The sequence below is a fragment of the Drosophila mauritiana genome, chromosome 3R, assembly GCF_004382145.1.
Source record: "Drosophila mauritiana strain mau12 chromosome 3R, ASM438214v1, whole genome shotgun sequence".
Taxonomy (NCBI): Eukaryota; Metazoa; Arthropoda; class Insecta; order Diptera; family Drosophilidae; genus Drosophila; species Drosophila mauritiana.
The window spans coordinates 11,552,179-11,569,459 of record NC_046670.1 but is presented as its reverse complement, the minus strand read 5'-3'; the positions used below and the strand labels follow the sequence as shown (position 1 = coordinate 11,569,459).

Genomic DNA, 17,281 nt, shown 5'->3' with positions numbered 1-17,281 from the left:
CGACAAAAAGCGAAAAAAATAATAATTAAACAACAATTTCAAAAACCAACCAGCATTTCAATTGCCCTAATGAGTTGTGGATTCAGTTGAGCGGCATTACTCATACGACACGTATGCCGCCGTGCAGATTACCTATTTGAGTTCCGCGGCACGAGGCGTTCTTTATGGGCTCTTACAGCAGCAGCTGTTTATTCAATCTCGAAGAGCACTTTCGAGCTTCATTTTATCTTGACAGATTCGTAGGGGAACTGTACTGTATTTTTATAATGCACACAAGTATTTACAAAGTCGCTAACTAAACACCTAAATCTAAGTACTTAACTAACTGCTGCCGCTGCCTAATTACGCAATTTGCGTGCGAACGTCAAGCGGTAACAGGTCCGGAGATAAAAATGCCGTGACGTTCGCTCATAACCGGATCAAACAGACTGGAACGAACCGACATCAGATAGGAACTTGGCTACAGCTTGGCCTCCAAAACAGGTGCCTCCTTTTCCACCTGCAGATGACTCGCAAGCTGGCTATCCTCCTGGCAGAACCGCACATTGCCCATCACGGGCAGCATCTGCTGCACTTTGAGGCTCATGTTCTGCAGGATCAGCAGGACATCGTGGCTGGCCATCTCCTTGGCCACCGAAATTAGCATCTCACTGAAGGTGGCGTCGAACTGCATGAAGCGTGCGCAATCGAGAACCACTGGGAAATCATTGTGATACAATCTGCAGGCTCCTCGCAACTCAGACCGCAGTGCATCGACGCCTGTGTAATAGACATCCGATTGGGGCACAATGTGCACATAGTACGTGGATTCATGCTAGGGAGCAAGGTCAAATATTAAATCAATGTTATCTATTTAACTTTAAAACATACCTGTTTAAGGGTGACCTCAAATTTGGGGTTACCCAAGCGCAGCAATATAAACACCATGCTGAGAACAATGCCAAAGAGCAGACCCAACTCCACGCCAGCCACCAAGCAGATGATGAAACTGCCCACCCAGCTGAAGAAGTCCTTCTTGTTGGTCTGCCAAAGCTCCTTAACTGGAGCAAGATCAATCTGTTTGAAACAAAAAGTATAATAGATACATTTAGATGATTAGAATGTGTATACGCACCATAAAGATGACTGCTGCTATTAAAACTGCCGATAGGGAAGCCTTTGGAATGTACTGGAAGTAGGGGGTCAGGATGCTTAATGCGGAGAGCACTATCAATCCCGTGTAGATGCCAGCCATGGGCGTTCGTACTCCAGATGCCTGGCTCACCGCCGAGCGGGTGAATGCTCCGCAGGTGGGCATGGCACTGAAGAAGGAGCCGGCTATGTTGCACAGACCCAAAGTAAGCATCTCCTGCGAGGCATCCAGATTGCCATCCTTAACTGAGAAGAGAAAGAAATATGCCCATTATTATTGGCTAACTGCACCTACGCCCTATATTACGTATACGCACCGAAGGCCTTGGCAATGGCCACATTGGCCAAAACCGCCACAATTGGCACCACAACAATTCCGCTGCCCAACTCATGCAGGATATCCGTGAACACATAGGTGCGATTCTGATACTCGAAGGCGAAGGGCGGCAACTTGATTGTGGGCATGGCCGAGGAAACCTTTGAGGAAAGCGCAAAGGGCACCGCCTCAATGGAGCTCTTCTTCACCCAGATGAAAACCAAAAGGCCAGTGAAGAAGACAACCAGAGCATTGCGGGAAATACTGATGTACCACAGGATCTTCTTCAGGCGACGCGTAACAGGTGTGTCCTGCTTGAAATTCACTTGCGACAGCAGCTAGCAGAAAAAAGTAGAACCATTATTAGCATTTTTCACATGTGATGTATGAATGCTTGATTATCAAATATCTAATCCACTTGGTTCGATTTTTTTGAAAACGTGACTTGAGGCAGCAGTTTAAAGTCAGGTTTCAGCAGTTAGCCACTGTGCGATTATTTGATAAGCTAATAAACAATTTATTTTGGGTTATTTCGAAGCCTTGTATCTAATATGGTTATGGGTCATTTATGTCTCCATAAAGTTATTTATATACGCTATATTTAACTTACCCGCAGCAAAAGTAGCACAACCATGCACGAGATTCCCATGGCGGCATCCGTGGGCCGGATATTGGTGAAAAAGTCGCCGATCGAGGGGAATCCCTTCATGCGAACACCCAGGAGATTCTTGATCTGGGCAAAGACCACAATAAGCGCGGTGCCCGATGTAAAAGCCTTGGTCACCGGAGCTGGTATGAAGCTAACGATGAATCCCAGCTGGAACACACCCATGGCCAGTTCCACCAAGCCGGCTAGGAACGCCAGCACGATGACCACCTGCACCGGCTTGTCGGCGCAGAATTGCAGGGTGAGAATGGCCATCAGACTGGTGGGTCCAATGGACACCTGTGGTATCGTCCCGAAGAAAACATAAATGATGGAGCCAATGAAGGCGGAGTACAGGCCGTACTCCGAGGAGAGTCCTGCCAGCGCGGCATACGCAATACTTTGTGGAATGATGGTCAGGCCCAAGGTGATGCCGGCAATCAAATCGGCGAACGCCTGCTCCCGATCGTAACTGGTAATCCAGCTGAGGAAGAATATGCGCCGCACCAGCCAATGGGCCTCCTTGGGCTTGGAGTACTTGCTGGCCACGTCCAGGTCGACGGTGTGCGCCTGGCCATAGTAATCATCGCCATTCTGGGCCGTGTACTTCTCCTTCTCCTCGCAGCCAGCTGAAAAGTGGAAAAAACGGAAAGCAGACAGACTACTTAGTACGATGTCGTGTTGAGAACAGCTAATCCGTGGCTCCTACGATCGTAAATGGTGGCCACAGTGGCCTGGGTTTGCCCTCCAGTGGCTCCTCCACTACTGCGATTCCGACCATTTCCCTTGGGCCACAAGCCGAACGTGTGCTTTCGCGGCCAACGCATTGTGTACTGATTTTCAGACTCTGTTTCCGTTTCGCCAATGGCCAGGTACAATCGCTCTGCCTGCCAGCCGAAATTGTTTGATTTTGTCAGGGGATTTTTTAGCATTTTAATAATAATAAAAAAACAACCAACGAACGAACTTCCCAGTCCAGCTTGTTCGCTGCCGAGCCGAGCCGACAGCCCAGCGAAAATTGCAAAAAAAACGCGCAAAACTTTAATTGTGTGAAATCGTAATTAAGCACATATGTTTGAGTATTCTCAACTCGGACTGTGTTCCCGGTAATTTGTTTAAATAACTGAGATTCTTGTCTCATATTGAGGAACTCTATTGGAGAGCCCGTACGTTCATATAACACCTAATTGTTCGGATATATATATGTACATATAAACATGCGAGTCTTAAAACCTGTTATATGTGTCTTCCTCCATCGCTCTTTATGTAAATCGCATTAAAAATCATTTGTTACCCACTTATTTTTATAAAGGTAAACAAAGTGAAACCTGAATAGAGACAATATTAAATGGGTGATTTTTCTTTAGTGATAATTCACTGGAAGTAAACGGATAATTAGCACATTGGGTGCCATTCAGATAGAAAGCAATTTGATTAGTCCATCCAGATTAGTCATCTCTGTGTCTACAGATCTAAATGGATAGTGTAAACCGTTGATCATGGGTGTTACGTTTCACATGAATAAGTTTAAAGTACAACTGCGAAAATCGGTTACGTATTGAAGGTTTTGTTGTAGCCAAGTTAATAATAGGTTTGCTATATACGAAGTAAGTACTACAAGTTTGCCCAAACCAATTGAGTTGATATTAAATTTTCCATTTTCAGATGATTACTTGATTTGTTCTTTATAATCATAATCATATTTATGTAATATGCACATAATTACATGGTTAATCCGAAATGTTTTCTCAGCAAATGTTAATATTTGCGGTCGAAAGATTGGCAAGTTAAATATTTTTTATGAACTGGTCTTATCGGTTATGACGGCGTTTACGAAAACCCAAAATGAATGCTAATTCGTAACCTCAGGCCAAAACTTTTAACATCTTGTGGCGACTATATATCTCCAGCTGTTTTCCGCTGCTAATTAAGGCGGCAGATCGGCGGGTGGCATATATGGCAGTAGTAAAATTGGCCAAGTTGTGTAAATGGAACGGTTGTAAAAAGATCACGATGCTATTACTATAGTGAGTCACAAAAACAGTTCAAAGAACTTCAGCTAAAATAGTGTTTAAAATAGTGCAATAGATTGATTTTGTAATCCTTTTATATTATAAGGTTATTGCACTTGGAATATGAAATCGTTTTATCCTTGTTTCGCTGGTTAGGATTCCACTTTTCACAACATATTGAACACCGAATGCTTGATCCTTACCATCGAAGGACAACTTCTTAACAATCGACATTATGCACGTATTTATCCGTATTTATAAATATTTTTATTCGAAGGACATGCGGGCAATAGAACTCTGGTTGCTTAAGTACTGATTATCCTTTTCTCGTGGGTGAGCCAAGTGCACCGCTTCGCAATCTAATGAAAACTGCCCAATAAGCGAATTCTTGAGTGATAAATAAGTGGGCTGGGGCAGATTTTTCTGATAAACACGAAAAATGAAAAGAGTCAAGAAAAAGGCGACAAACACGGTGCGCTTTTATTTCCAGCCGGAGATCAGCGCACAACAATGGTACACTTAACGCCCATTCGGCAGGCGGATGGGCGAGCAAACATTGGGGAGGGTTGGGCGCTCGCATTTGAATCCGCCGGCCGGAGCGGGAACAAACGAATATATAACTGGAAATGTCAACGGCACCGGTGGCAGTAACTACTGCGATATCGCTACAAAGCAGTGGGGTAGGCTATCTGGGCGGCACCCACCCATCCCCGATCATTAATCTCCATCCCACTGGGCTGTCTGTCGTGTGGACTCCAAGTAATTTTCCACCTTTGACGCCGCCAAAGTGGCATTCCACTCACCTCGATCGATAAACGATGGACCAATATTTGAATGTTGGGTTAGACAAATCAAAAGATCACAAATTAATCAGCCAAATATATATCTTAGCATAAGCTGTGACACCTTGTGACAGTCATTCTTAAATGAAGCATAAAAATATATATTCGGAATTTGTATGCCCTATGTATGTAATTCCACTTCAATTTTATATTATGGTAATACTAATATGATTAGAATAAAGTTATAAATATATATGAGCATCTTCATAATTGTAATTATAGCGCCTTATTTTATAAGCTCGTTATAATCAGTAGCTGCGATAAATGAGAGACACAGTATAGCCTACAATGTCTTTCCAAGTATCTTAGTAGCGAGTTATTAAATCTCAGGCTGGGAATTTCAGTAGGTGTTAACGATTCTATCAGGCGTTACAAAGACCCTCCGCCTGGCGTGTGGACCGGACAGATTTACGGCTTTTGTATATGGCGACCCTGTTGGGCTGTAAACCAGATAGCATCTCAATTAGTATTATATCTCATGCTGGAGCGGAGATACAAACGACATAGGTCGGCGAAGAGTGGATTTGCGGTTGACTTTGAAATGATTAAGCGGTGGCAGCTTTCTCGGAAAAAGGAATTTCTTGACAACAAGGTCGTCTGGGGCCGCCTATCTGGACATTGGGTAAATATGCGGATGTTTTCCATCTACTGGGACACAGACGATAGCTCCGGGCTATTAATAGATTCGCCTGTATTTGTGAACTAGATTTGAAGCAAATATTTGCTTAATACCGCTGCGATTGAAAACAAACCATAAGCAGTTCAAATTGCGCGCCCAAGCGACTGTGTGCAACACTGTTTTTGAACAGACGATAGTCCGAGAACAATCGATAGGCAACACCGTCTGGCGCTGTCAAATCGAGTGCGCAGGCGATAGCCATTCGATACCGAACACTGTGGCTGCACATACGCACCCCCGTTCAGATTGAAGTTAATAAATTAGCAAAATAATCTTTAGACGCAACAAAATTCGCCGTTTACCACTACCGCCGCCCAGTCGCTGCAGCTCGTCGTGCCGTTCCGTTGTTGCATTTCCTCTATTTTTTTTCACCGATTTGCCAAATACGCCGTCGATGTGCGCTAGGGATGTGCAAAAAAGTATCGACTGCGGAAAGCAACTCGTCAAGCAACCTTGCTCGTTATCGCTACAGTACGCAGGGAAAAAATAAAATTAGCAACAAAAGCGTTTATAGCAGCCAAGTAACAGTGCTAGACGGCGCCGAAATATCACATCTTGGCTAGAACACGCCTCGCCCGCCCATCCGCGACCATCGCAGCAGGATCCTCCGATCGGAAAGTTGTTAAATCCGGGGAAAATCGGCCGAAGCAAAAAGAAGCAGCCGAAGCAAGAGCAGCAGCAGCAGTAGCAAGCAGCACAGCAGAAACGGGCGAAAGAGGAAACAGAAGAGAAAAGAAGCAAAAACGCCAGGTTTGAACGACTGCTAAAAAAAAGTGTCCTGGTGGTCAACTGGTACTCGGACTGCTCCTTCTGGCCTCCCGGCAATCGGACACAAACCGACCACAACGGCAATCGGCGGTTGGCAATTGGCAATTGGCGATCCACATCCAATCGACGTTATTATGAACAACAATAGCAAGCGGAAAACCCGACCCACTGGCGGCGGTGCCAGCGGCGGCATCTCAAGGTAAGAAGAAGCAGCTTGACCAGCACCACCAGCACCCAGCTGCACTGGCAAAAACCAGGGGCGATAGCGCAGGGGCATCATTTGAGCAGGGTGCTGCAGGGGAGCCGAGCACGGAGAGGCACCAGAGTCAGCAGCAGAGCGCCATGCCACACAACAAAGGGGGGCACACACGCACACCACTGCATTTGGGGCTGGTTTGCTTTTGCCTTTTGCTTTTTGCCTTTGCTTTTTGCCGTCGCAGTTTGCAGTTCGCCGTTGCCCTGACAAATTGAAAACCCGCGACAACCGAAAGCGCCACAAAGAGCTCTTTTCTCTCCCGGTCCGGTTGACTAAAAAAAAATTAAAAGGTGAAAGCGCGTCTCGTGTCGTCTTTTTTCACATTATTTTTTTTTCTTAATCTCGTGAATGGTACCTACTACTGCATCATCTCATGGAAAACATTCTTTAGCTTTTTTTGTTTTTTTTGGAATGCAAATGGCGCTTATATAATAGGCCATCGCGAGCCCTGTGTGTGTGTGTGTGAGTGAGTGCAAGCGTGTGTGTGTGTTTGTGTTTCAAGAATCGAACTTTATGCTTTGTTTACATTTCCCTTTCACAATGGCCAAATGTGTGTAGAGAACATAATTTGTTTAAAGGTTTCCGTTTTGTCGCACCAACGAGTCGCACTGCCACCCCCGTGACAGGGGGTTCCATAGCCCCCAACCCGCAACGGGGCGCTCCCCCTTCACCGTAGCAGTCTTCCCATTCCCCACCCCTGTCCTCCTCCTGCCTCTGCGCCCTTAAAATTTTCAATTGAAATATGACTGCAGCGCACACAGTCACAGCCACAAACGCAGCCACACATCAACATTCACATCCGCATTCGGACACAGTGCGGCGCATAAGTATCGGCACGTCCGCCAGTTTTATCAATTTATCTGTGAAAAAAAAGGCATGCAGATATGTATTTAAGAAATAGTTGAGAAACGAATCAGAAGTTGAGTTTATTTCATATCGACATATGGCCAAAAAATCATTCATAATGCAAGTTTGCAGGCGTAAAGATAGTAGGATTGTGATTTATCACAGAATAAATCAGTTATGGAAAGAACAAAATAGCATGTTTCCAAAGTTGCATTGTCATGAACTTGAAATGTGTCAGTATTGTGATTCAGTATGACTAAGCACTTTAAAATATTTTCACATTTTTTTAAGTAACATTCTAATCACCGAAATTCTAATCATTCGAATCACTAAAGAATGTTACTAAATGTGAAGACTATTGTTGAAATCATAGCTTGTACTGGATTGCTGAAGAGGTATCACTGTAGTGGCCACTCACTTTGGCCTTATCATACGAGTCTTCCTCTACCAGTCATATTTATGCCGCAAACTGTTTGAAATGCGCGTTCATTATTCATTGTGCACAGCACCAACACAACACCACATCACAACCTCAAGCTTGTGGGCACAGTGGGCCTGGGATGGAGCTCTCGGCGAATCAGGCCCACTGTGCGGCCCGTGCAGGTAGTGCCCACGGTGATGCACGGCACACTCGCTCACGTATCACGTAGTGCACTATATTTTTTTACTCTTCTTCGACTGCAATTTCTTGCATTGTCAGCATTTTGCAGCTTTGCGTTTGCTGTTTGCCGCTTGCCGTTTTCAGTTTTTAGTTATACGTTTTCAGTTGCTGTGACGTGCGGCGGCTGCGCTGAGTTTCGTATCGTTCTTTGGCACACTTCGAACCCCTTCTAAACGGCCGCCGCAACCCCCTGAGCAGGCCCGAGAGCCTCCAACGTGGGTCCGAAATTTGGGTCACTTTACAATTTGCTGACCGAACGAACGATATTCCACCTCGCTCTTGTTTTCCGCCTGACGTCTATGCATATTTATTCGCCACTCGGCCATGCACACTTGCATTTTAAGTTTGCCTCCGTCGCAGCCTATTTCCCGGATTCGTTTCCCCAACTGCTCGACTGCTCGCCTGCCTGCCTGCACCTTACCTCACCTCACGCATGATTCACTCTTGGGTGCAATCAATTATTTGTTTTCATTCACCAAAATGTGCACAGTGCACGCTCCGTGAATCAGCTACTGCTCAAGCGCCCCCCTTCTCCAATTGGTTTCGTTCAGCCAGCACCATCGCCGTCGCCACAGCCCCCGGCCCAAACGCCGCCCCTGTCCCACACCCACAATCACATCCACTGCCGCCGCGGGTTCATTGTGCGTTGCGTTGCGCATTTCACGGTCGTCGATCCTGGCCGCACGCAACCAATGCCAAAACACCCCGAAAAGCGTCCATGAGTCGAATACGAGTTCCGACCGGGGCGGAGCTGGCCAAAGGGGCCACATTTAACTGATTACTGTCGCGGAATGAATATGACAGTATGTCTTAAATTGTTCTTAAAAGTTTTAATTACTGGTAAATATCCCTGTGCTCTTCAAAGGATATTGTATTCGAGAGCTCATCATTTCACTAATGACAAATAACTATCCACGTTGATTGACTTAATGTAGGCTAGCCACATTATTCAAAACCAATGTATTCAAATTTGACCATTATAAATTGCTCGACTGGGGCACGCAACTCAAATCAAAAATTAATGACTATAGCTTTGACACTGGTATCCCAAACGTCTTTGCTTAAACTTCGCAACCAGGGGATTCCCCGAAAAGTCTTTGTTTAAACAGCCATAGAGTAGCTCTTGCTTGTACTAAATAAGATGAGCTAAAGTGCACAAACACAACGCAAAACTGGCACGGCTGTTCACGGGGGTTGCGGAATGCTGGGTCAGGTCAGAGTTGGCGAACGAATCGATATCGCCACCGTAGCTGAATGAAATCGAATTTCCATTTTCAGTCGGTCTACTGCCTTCCAAGCGCAACGCAAACGAATGTTTTAACCCGTCCCTTCTGGCTTTTCGCAGATACAACTCCAACGATAACAGCCTAAGGCCCGCTAACAACAAGGCAAGTGCAGGAGGCGGGAACGGAGGCGGAGCAGTGCGTCCGGCGGCGCAGGGCGTCTACAACAACACGTTTTTCATGCACTCGGCCACGGCGCTGGTGGGCAGCGTGGTGGAGGTGCGCCTGCGGTCGGGCAATATCTACGAGGGAGTATTCCGCACATTCTCGGGCAATTTTGACATCGCACTGGAGCTACCGGCGTGCATTAAGTCCAAGAATCTGCCGGAGGAGGGCAAGGTGCCAAAACACATTATATTCCCGGCCGACACCGTGGTGACCATCGTGGCCAAGGACTTTGACTCGCAATACGCCACCGCAGGCGCTTTTCAGACGGATGGCGCCATTTCTGACAAGTGCAACGGTAAGGTCCTTCCTAATTTAATTTGTGAACACGTACTCATTAGTCTCCATTTTGTAGGTGCGCGTCCGGACGAGAAGGAATTGGAACCATGGGATTCTGGCGCTAATGGCGACATTGACATAGAATTGGATAGTGCCGCCAACGGCTGGGATCCCAACGAGATGTTCCGCAAGAATGAGAACACGTTTGGTGTGACCTCCACATTTGATGATTCTCTGGCTTCGTACACGGTACCGCTGGACAAGGGTGATTCCCTGGAATTCAAAGAGGCCGAAGCCAAGGCAGAAAAGCTGGCTGCCGAGATCGAAAATAATCCGACGTGCCGTGACCGTCTGGACTTGGAGAATGGTGACGAGGAGGCGCTCTTCGCGGCCGTGGAGCGTCCGTCGACGGAGCAGGATCAACGCGGAGATCGTGGCGACCGCGAACGCAACGATCGGGATAGGGAGCGCGAGGAGCGGGACAGGGACCGTGATCGCGATCGCGGTAACAAGCCCCGTGGCGCTGGTGACTTCCAGTTGAGGGAGACCATGAGTAGCGACCGCTACATCACAAAACAGACGCGCAGTATCACCGGACCGCAGCTATCGCATGTTGGCATGTCCTCGCAGGGCAGCGGACGCGATCGTGACACTCGTGGCGATGGCAGCCTGATGATGCAAAGTGGCGGCGGGTCGGGCCAAGGCGGCTCCACGCAGTCGACGGCAGCACTTATGCTGGCCGGCGGCCTGAAGGGCGTGGGCCCGGCCCCCTCAACAAACGCGCCCGCGGACTCGTCCAGCAAGTATAGCGGCGGTTCGATGGTAAAGCGCAAGACGGTGCCCCAGGGCGGCAAGGTGATGCGCAACAATGTGCCTACAGGTGGCAGCAACGTTTCCGTGTCGCAGGGCGGCAACGGCAACTCTGTGGGCCAGAACAAGGGCGGCTACCAGCCGTCGATGGGCATGCCGAGTCAATACTCCTACCAGGGTAACTCGCAAATTATGCATGGGTAAATCTAAAGTCTCATTTAATCTAGCTACCAAATATTAACATTCGTACGTTTACAGGTCTTCTCAGTACCGCAACCAATCTCACATGGGCGGCGCAAATAAGCTAAATGGCGATTCGAATGCCAATACCAACAAGCCGCTGCCACAGCGCCAGATGCGCCAATACCAGGGCTCTCAGAGCAACTCGTCGCTGAACTACGGAGGTGAACCCCAGTCGCTGGGTAAGCCCGTGCACGGCTCCCATGGAGGCCATCCCGGGCAAAATAGCAACTCGCCGCCGCTGCAGACGGCCGGGCCACAGCAGCAACAGCAGCAGCAGCAACAACAGCCGCCGCAGCAACAGCAGCATCAGAACATGCAGCCACAAGGGCAAAACTCGCAACCAGCGCGTCAGGTGCGCACGCGCGATAACCAAATGCAGGAACTGCGGCAGTTTGGCCAGGACTTCCAACTGGCCCCGAGCAACACTTCACCGCCCCAGCAGCAACAACAGCAGCAGCAGCAGCAAGTGCAGCAGCAGCAACAGCGAGCGTTGCAACAATCTGCCTCGCCACCGCAACAGCAGCAGCAGCAACAACAGCAGCACGTGGTCCTGCACCAAGTGCCGCAGACGCACCTGCACCAAGCGGCCCTATCACAGCCACACTATGTGCCTCAGCAGCAGCCTCAGCAGGCGCCGCCTCCACAGCAGCAACATGTGCCGCATCACATGCAACAGAAGGCCCAGCAGCAGCAATTGGTGGAGACCCAGCATCAGCACGTGCAGAAGCAGCACCAGTCGCAGCCACAAGTGCAGCAGCCGCCGCCACAGCTGCTTCAGGATCCATCACAACAGCCGTTGCCAATTTACCATACAATGCCGCCGCCACAGACTTCACCCGTAGTTGTTACTTCGCCGGTTCTGCTGGAGCAGCCTCCGCCACAACCCATGCCGGTGGTGCAGCAACAGCAGACACAGCAGATTGCCACGCCCAAACCTGAAGTCTCGCCGGCACCAAGCAGCAACACCACCACACCTACTGGCATAGCCAGTACGCCTACAGCAGGGGTCATTGCCAGTGCTGGATCTGAGAAAACCACGCCGGCAGCACCCACTCCGACGAGCAATTCCGCAACGGTGCCTACAGGAACGGCCGCCACTGCTGGAGGCGCCACGGGAACCACTCCGGTGGTTAAGAAGCATGTGCTCAACCCATCAGCCAAGCCATTTACACCCCGCGGGCCCAGCACCCCGAATCCATCACGCCCGCACACCCCACAGACGCCTGTGCCCATGACGAACATTTACACAACCACGGGAGGACATGTACCGCCGGCGGCCAGCCAGCAGATCTACGTGGTGCCACCGCATCCATTCCCGCCTCAGACACACCCACAGGCCGGACAGCCACCGCGCCTACGTCGTAGTAATTACCGTAAGTCCAATCAAGCATTTTATTTTCATATATAAAAGAACAAATGTGATGAATTATTATTAAAATGTCATGTGGAAATTGTGCGCTAATAATATTATCTGATCTCTTGCAGCTCCAATGGCCGCATCGCAGATGCACGTATCGGCATCCGCGGCCACGGGTCAGCCGTTGATAACAGCCGGCCCGATACCGCAATTCATCCAGTACGGCCATGCACCACACCAGCAACAATTCCAATCGCATACGTACGCGCCGATGCAGATGCGCGTGTACCCGGACCAGCCGCAGCAGTTGCAGTTCGTGGCCCAGACGCCACAGTCGACCACACCGTCGCCGGGCCAGCCGCACCAGCAGTTCCATCCGCCGCCACAGCCATCCCCCGCCGGCGGGGGACCACAACCGGCGTTCACGCCGCCCACACAGGCAACCACTTACCAGCTGATGTGCGTGCACCCCCAATCGCTCTTAGCCAATCACTATTTCCCGCCGCCGACGCCGCAGCATCCGCAGCAGAATCAACAACAGTATCAGATCGTGATGCAGCAGCATCAGCCGCAGTGAGACATCGCCAGCTGGGGAATGGCGCACGGGAAGGTGGCGAGCTGGAAGGCGGGGGGAACAGGCGGCCCCTCCTTGTTAATGTCGCCGTAGCGAGTGGGAGCTACGCTGCGGGCAGTCGTCATCAAGCAACAGTTACACATATACAGACACAACACGCAACATGAAGCACTCACCTTAACCACACCCGCATCCGCATCTGAATCTGCACCTGCATCAGCATCCGCATCCGTATTCTCATCAAACTTTTGAGTAAACGCGCGGCTTTCGTTGTCGCTCCAAGCGATTTTCGCCCACAATTCACACATCCAGCCACATCCTTATGCCATGTGCACGAGCGGCCCATCCTGTAGCACATCTCTCACAGACCGAAAACACCAACAACAACAACAACAACTAGGAAATTATAAAATACAATTAAAACAAAAGGAAACTAGTAAATTTTTTTGAAATCGCAAGACTTCTACAGCGCACGGAAGCCAAACACAACAACCGCAAAACATAAAGAAACAAAACAAACAAAAAACAAACAAACAATCACTGAAAACACCAAAACGTATAAGAAAGCAAATGCAAAAATAAGAAAAAACAAAATAATTTAGAAAGCTAAAAGCAACTGTCGAATCAATTATAATACGAGAACAATGAGCGTTTGTAGGAAGCGTTTCCTGCCCCGCACAAGTCCTGTAAGTCGAGGCGAAAATTCCAAAACCCGATTGGCTACCAAATTGATACAATTACATTGTAAAACCGAAACGCAAATGAAGTAGAATCAAAAACCTAGGGAGTTGAACATGCGAAAGACGTCGAGTTAAGGATAATAAGAGCGAAATTTTGTAAAATTGTTTTAAACATAATAATTTGATGCACTTCTGCGCTCCCGCTATCTATAGTTTTATGCGCTTTGGCAATCGACCGGCAATCCCAAACCCCTCCCCAAAAAAAAGCCAAAAGCCCAGACTTGCACGCCCAACACACACACACATACAGGCAGCCACACACACTCCCACACCCAACCAACCAACCAACACGAAGACAAACCCCAGAAGCAAAGCGACAGCGACGGACACCAGAAACCCAAGTCATCATTCCAAGTTAGTTTTTCCACCGGCGCAAGGAAAGGGCACCGCTTCATCCAGCATTCCGATTGTAAACTACTTAGCATATAATGTGAACTCGGTTCGGAAGGAGCTGATCTCGCTGATCCCTGATCGCTGATCGAAGCTGCCAGCTGGATGGAAGCTCTTTGCTTGCCCTGAGGGAAATGAAAAACGAATGTGAGATTTTAGAGAGCTTCAAATTTATTCGTTTACTTTTCGAAATTCGGTAGAACTAATTAATTTTTGTTTAAATTTAATTTTGTTGCCACTTCTCCGCCTCTTTTTACACATCTTTCGCCAGCATTTACCAGAAATGTAATGACATCGATATATAAATGATTGTTGTTTTGATGTTTCTCGGAGAGATTTCCTTGCTAGCTTTACAGGCAAAAGCTAATGTGAGAGCAAGAGCTTGAGTCAGGCTTCCTTTGGGTTTTAGTGCCTCCGTTGTCCCCGAATTGATGAGAAATTAACAAGAACAATCCTTATTACTTCTTTGCCCGTCATAAATCGGTTTGGTTATATTTCGTATGATCTAGAAGCATCTGTTGTGGTCTGTTTTGTTTTGTAAACCTTCAAGTTTCCTTAAATGAAAAAAAAGAATATAAAAATAACAATTATTATAAATTTAAATAAAAACAAAAACTACAAAAAAAAAAAACAACAAAAAACAAAAAATCTAAAACCTTTGTGTACACTTATTCCTTCTCCGATTTTCAGATGGTTATTGGGCGTCGTCGACAGCTGCAGGATGCATCCGCTTAATGTTGAGATTTCTTTACCCAAACTCGTCAAAATGGCTGTGATATGATTGCGAATACATAAGTTCACAAACATTTTAACGACATGGTATAAGAAAGACGCGGTTCAGTCGGTTATGAAATATGTTTTTCGATCCGCTGCCGAGACTCGCACGAAACTCATCAAAATGGCTGTGATATGAGTAGATAATAGTCGACATTTCACAACCCTTTGAGGAGTTACGTAAGAACTATGGCTTGGATCACGAACACTTGTTGGTTTAGCATATCCAATCGTTATACCCAATTCGCGGACTGCCTTTCTGCATTCGCATCCAGCGGGGTCATAGGTCACGGGTCACACTTTGCTATCGCTGCTCATTGCAGTGCCCATCAAAGCTGGCTGTGATACGATTCAAATGCAGAAATATCTTTCTTCAGCCCTTTTTGATGACATTGAAAGTAAGATACGAGGTAACGTCGACGCACACACACCATCACAAACCGCACACACACACAGCTGCCGGAGGGCATTATTTCAAAGGAAACCGATGTAATTCACGTAACCGGCGACGACGTAAGGCGTTTAGGGCGTAATAACGCCATTTACATGCCATTAAATGCGCAGCGTAAAGTAACTAACGTAACGTTAAGCGGCTTTCGTGCGTGCGTATGTGTGTGTGTGTGAGTGCACGAGTGAGAGAATCAGTGTGTGTGTGTGTGTGCTGGTGTGGGTTGGTTGTATCCTGTAGTTTTCCCATTTCCGGACTCTCGTATAATTCGTCTGAGCGGGGCGGTTCGGTCGCCGAGGGAACTGGAACTGAATTCAACTGAGCCAGAGGATTAAATTAGTCTTGTGTGTGTGTGGGTGAGTGTGGCTGTGTGTGCGCGTGTCCTTTGCGCGCCTTGCGCAGGCTTATCCTTCCCAGCCCGACTTTCTTACGTTTCATTTTTTCTGTATCCTCCTTTGTTCTGTAGGTTAAGTAGCCGAAATTCGTTGCATGTTGCATACATACATATGTATGTATGTATGTATGTGTATGCATCGCAGGATGTGCCTGCCTATGTGCTAGTGCATTTGCATAAGTGTGTGTGCGCACGCCGGCGTCGACTGCGACGGCGACCACCGCCCTCTGCCGCTGCTGAATCGTCTGCCATCCAGTCTAACTGTGCTTCCCGCCGCTGTCTGTACGTCCGTCTGGCCGCTTTATATGTACACACGTGTGTGTGTGTGTGAGTGCGGCCGGTTCACCCTTAACATGCCCTTCCCAGGTTCCCAGGACTAAGGATTCAGGATCAGGCGGCGGCGGGAACATCAACCACCATTACCACTCCGGCCAAAAAGGACGAATTTTTCGAAATTGAATTTGAGTAGCTGCGGCCCAAGGCATATTCGATTTTAGATACATTTCGAGACTTTTAGGGGAAGGACTGGTCTAACCCCATTCTTTGCTAGAAAGGATCTCCGGTAATTGAGTTTAAATGCGCACTGAGAAAAACGGCAGTGAAATTCTATTGCTTGAAAGCCAAAGTAGGACTCCATTATAAATTCGAATCTTTCTTTAAAATCAGTATATAAAGTTATTAATTCTTTTGGAATACTAAAAAAGTTATTTGACCAAATTAAATTGCAATTATTATCATTAAAATATAGGTAGATGTCTTTCATAAAGACAAAAAAATGTTGATTTTTTTATACTGGCATAATTTAAAGTTGAATAAATGCATTAAATGTATCAGCGATTAAAAAATCTTTTGATCGCCCATTTTTTTTCGCTGTGTAGGGTGTTTCCCTGTCGACTGATTGATTTGTGGCTAGTCTCGGTTTGTTGTTGCCGCTCCTTGGCTCTTTCCCCTTCCCCATCCCCTTCCTGCGCCCGCTGCAGTTTTTGCAGTCGAGTAGTACAATACACATAAATGTGTATGAAAAGTAAGCGGCGACCATCCCTTATGCTCCTCTCTCCCGCACTCACAGACTCACACACCGACACACTCTCTTCTCCCTCTTGCCGTTGGCACTCTTTCTCTATACGACATCTGCTGTGTATGTGTGTGTATTACTACTCGTACAATCGCAGACGGACTTGGTCTAGAGCCACCCACCCTTGCCTTGCCTTTGCCGCTGGTTTTGCCAATTTCTATTCCTATTCCTTCTCCATTTCCATTTCCCTCTGGCTTTTCCTCATAATCATCATCATCGTCATCCTCGAAATGGAACTCAAACTCGAACCCATCGTCCTGGGGCTTTGGTCCTGGCGCTAGTCGGCGTTTGTAGTGTGTATACCGAAATACGTAAAATTCATTTATGGCCAGGGCTGATTGTTGTTGTTCAGCCACTCCCGCTCCTTGATCCTTCGGCTTTCTTCCTGTTTCAGGGCGACGGCCGCCGACGCAGCCACTTTTGCAGTCTTCACCTTCAGGAGCATATATCCTTGCTGACTTGGAATACGATTTTTTTTGGGAGTACCGCCCAAGGGCGAGATATACTTAAAGCGCTTGTAGTTGAGGGATTCGATCAAGGGTCTCTCGGCCTGGCAGGGTGCTCCTCTGGACACCTTAATCCTGGCATCCTG

At 47.7% G+C, this 17,281-nt stretch overlaps 2 protein-coding genes across 4 annotated transcripts; one reads left to right on the top strand and one right to left on the bottom strand.

Moving 5' to 3' along the window:
- Positions 1–49: 49 nt before the first annotated feature.
- On the bottom strand, positions 50–4,454 carry LOC117143416 (sodium-independent sulfate anion transporter). 2 transcript variants are annotated; one of them, XM_033308119.1, is made up of 6 exons: positions 4,309–4,454; positions 2,058–2,722; positions 1,449–1,785; positions 1,115–1,377; positions 871–1,056; positions 50–814 (listed from the first exon to the last, which is right to left on the bottom strand). In XM_033308119.1, exons 1-6 carry the CDS (start codon positions 4,337–4,339, stop codon positions 461–463), a joined length of 1,836 nt encoding a protein of 611 aa, XP_033164010.1. In that variant the 5' UTR covers positions 4,340–4,454; the 3' UTR covers positions 50–460. The 2 variants fall into 2 exon arrangements, with proteins under 2 accessions (XP_033164010.1, XP_033164009.1); XM_033308118.1 differs by lacking the exon at positions 4,309–4,454 and adding an exon at positions 2,803–2,935.
- Positions 4,455–5,823: 1,369 nt separating this feature from the next.
- LOC117142784 (ataxin-2 homolog) lies at positions 5,824–13,821 on the top strand. Of its 2 annotated transcripts, none has more exons than XM_033306975.1 (5): positions 5,824–6,593; positions 9,503–9,903; positions 9,961–10,894; positions 10,953–12,310; positions 12,423–13,821. In XM_033306975.1, exons 1-5 carry the CDS (start codon positions 6,529–6,531, stop codon positions 12,869–12,871), a joined length of 3,207 nt encoding a protein of 1,068 aa, XP_033162866.1. In that variant the 5' UTR covers positions 5,824–6,528; the 3' UTR covers positions 12,872–13,821. The 2 variants fall into 2 exon arrangements, with proteins under 2 accessions (XP_033162866.1, XP_033162867.1); XM_033306976.1 differs by lacking the exon at positions 5,824–6,593 and adding an exon at positions 6,845–6,940.
- The last annotated feature ends 3,460 nt before the right edge of the window (positions 13,822–17,281 follow it).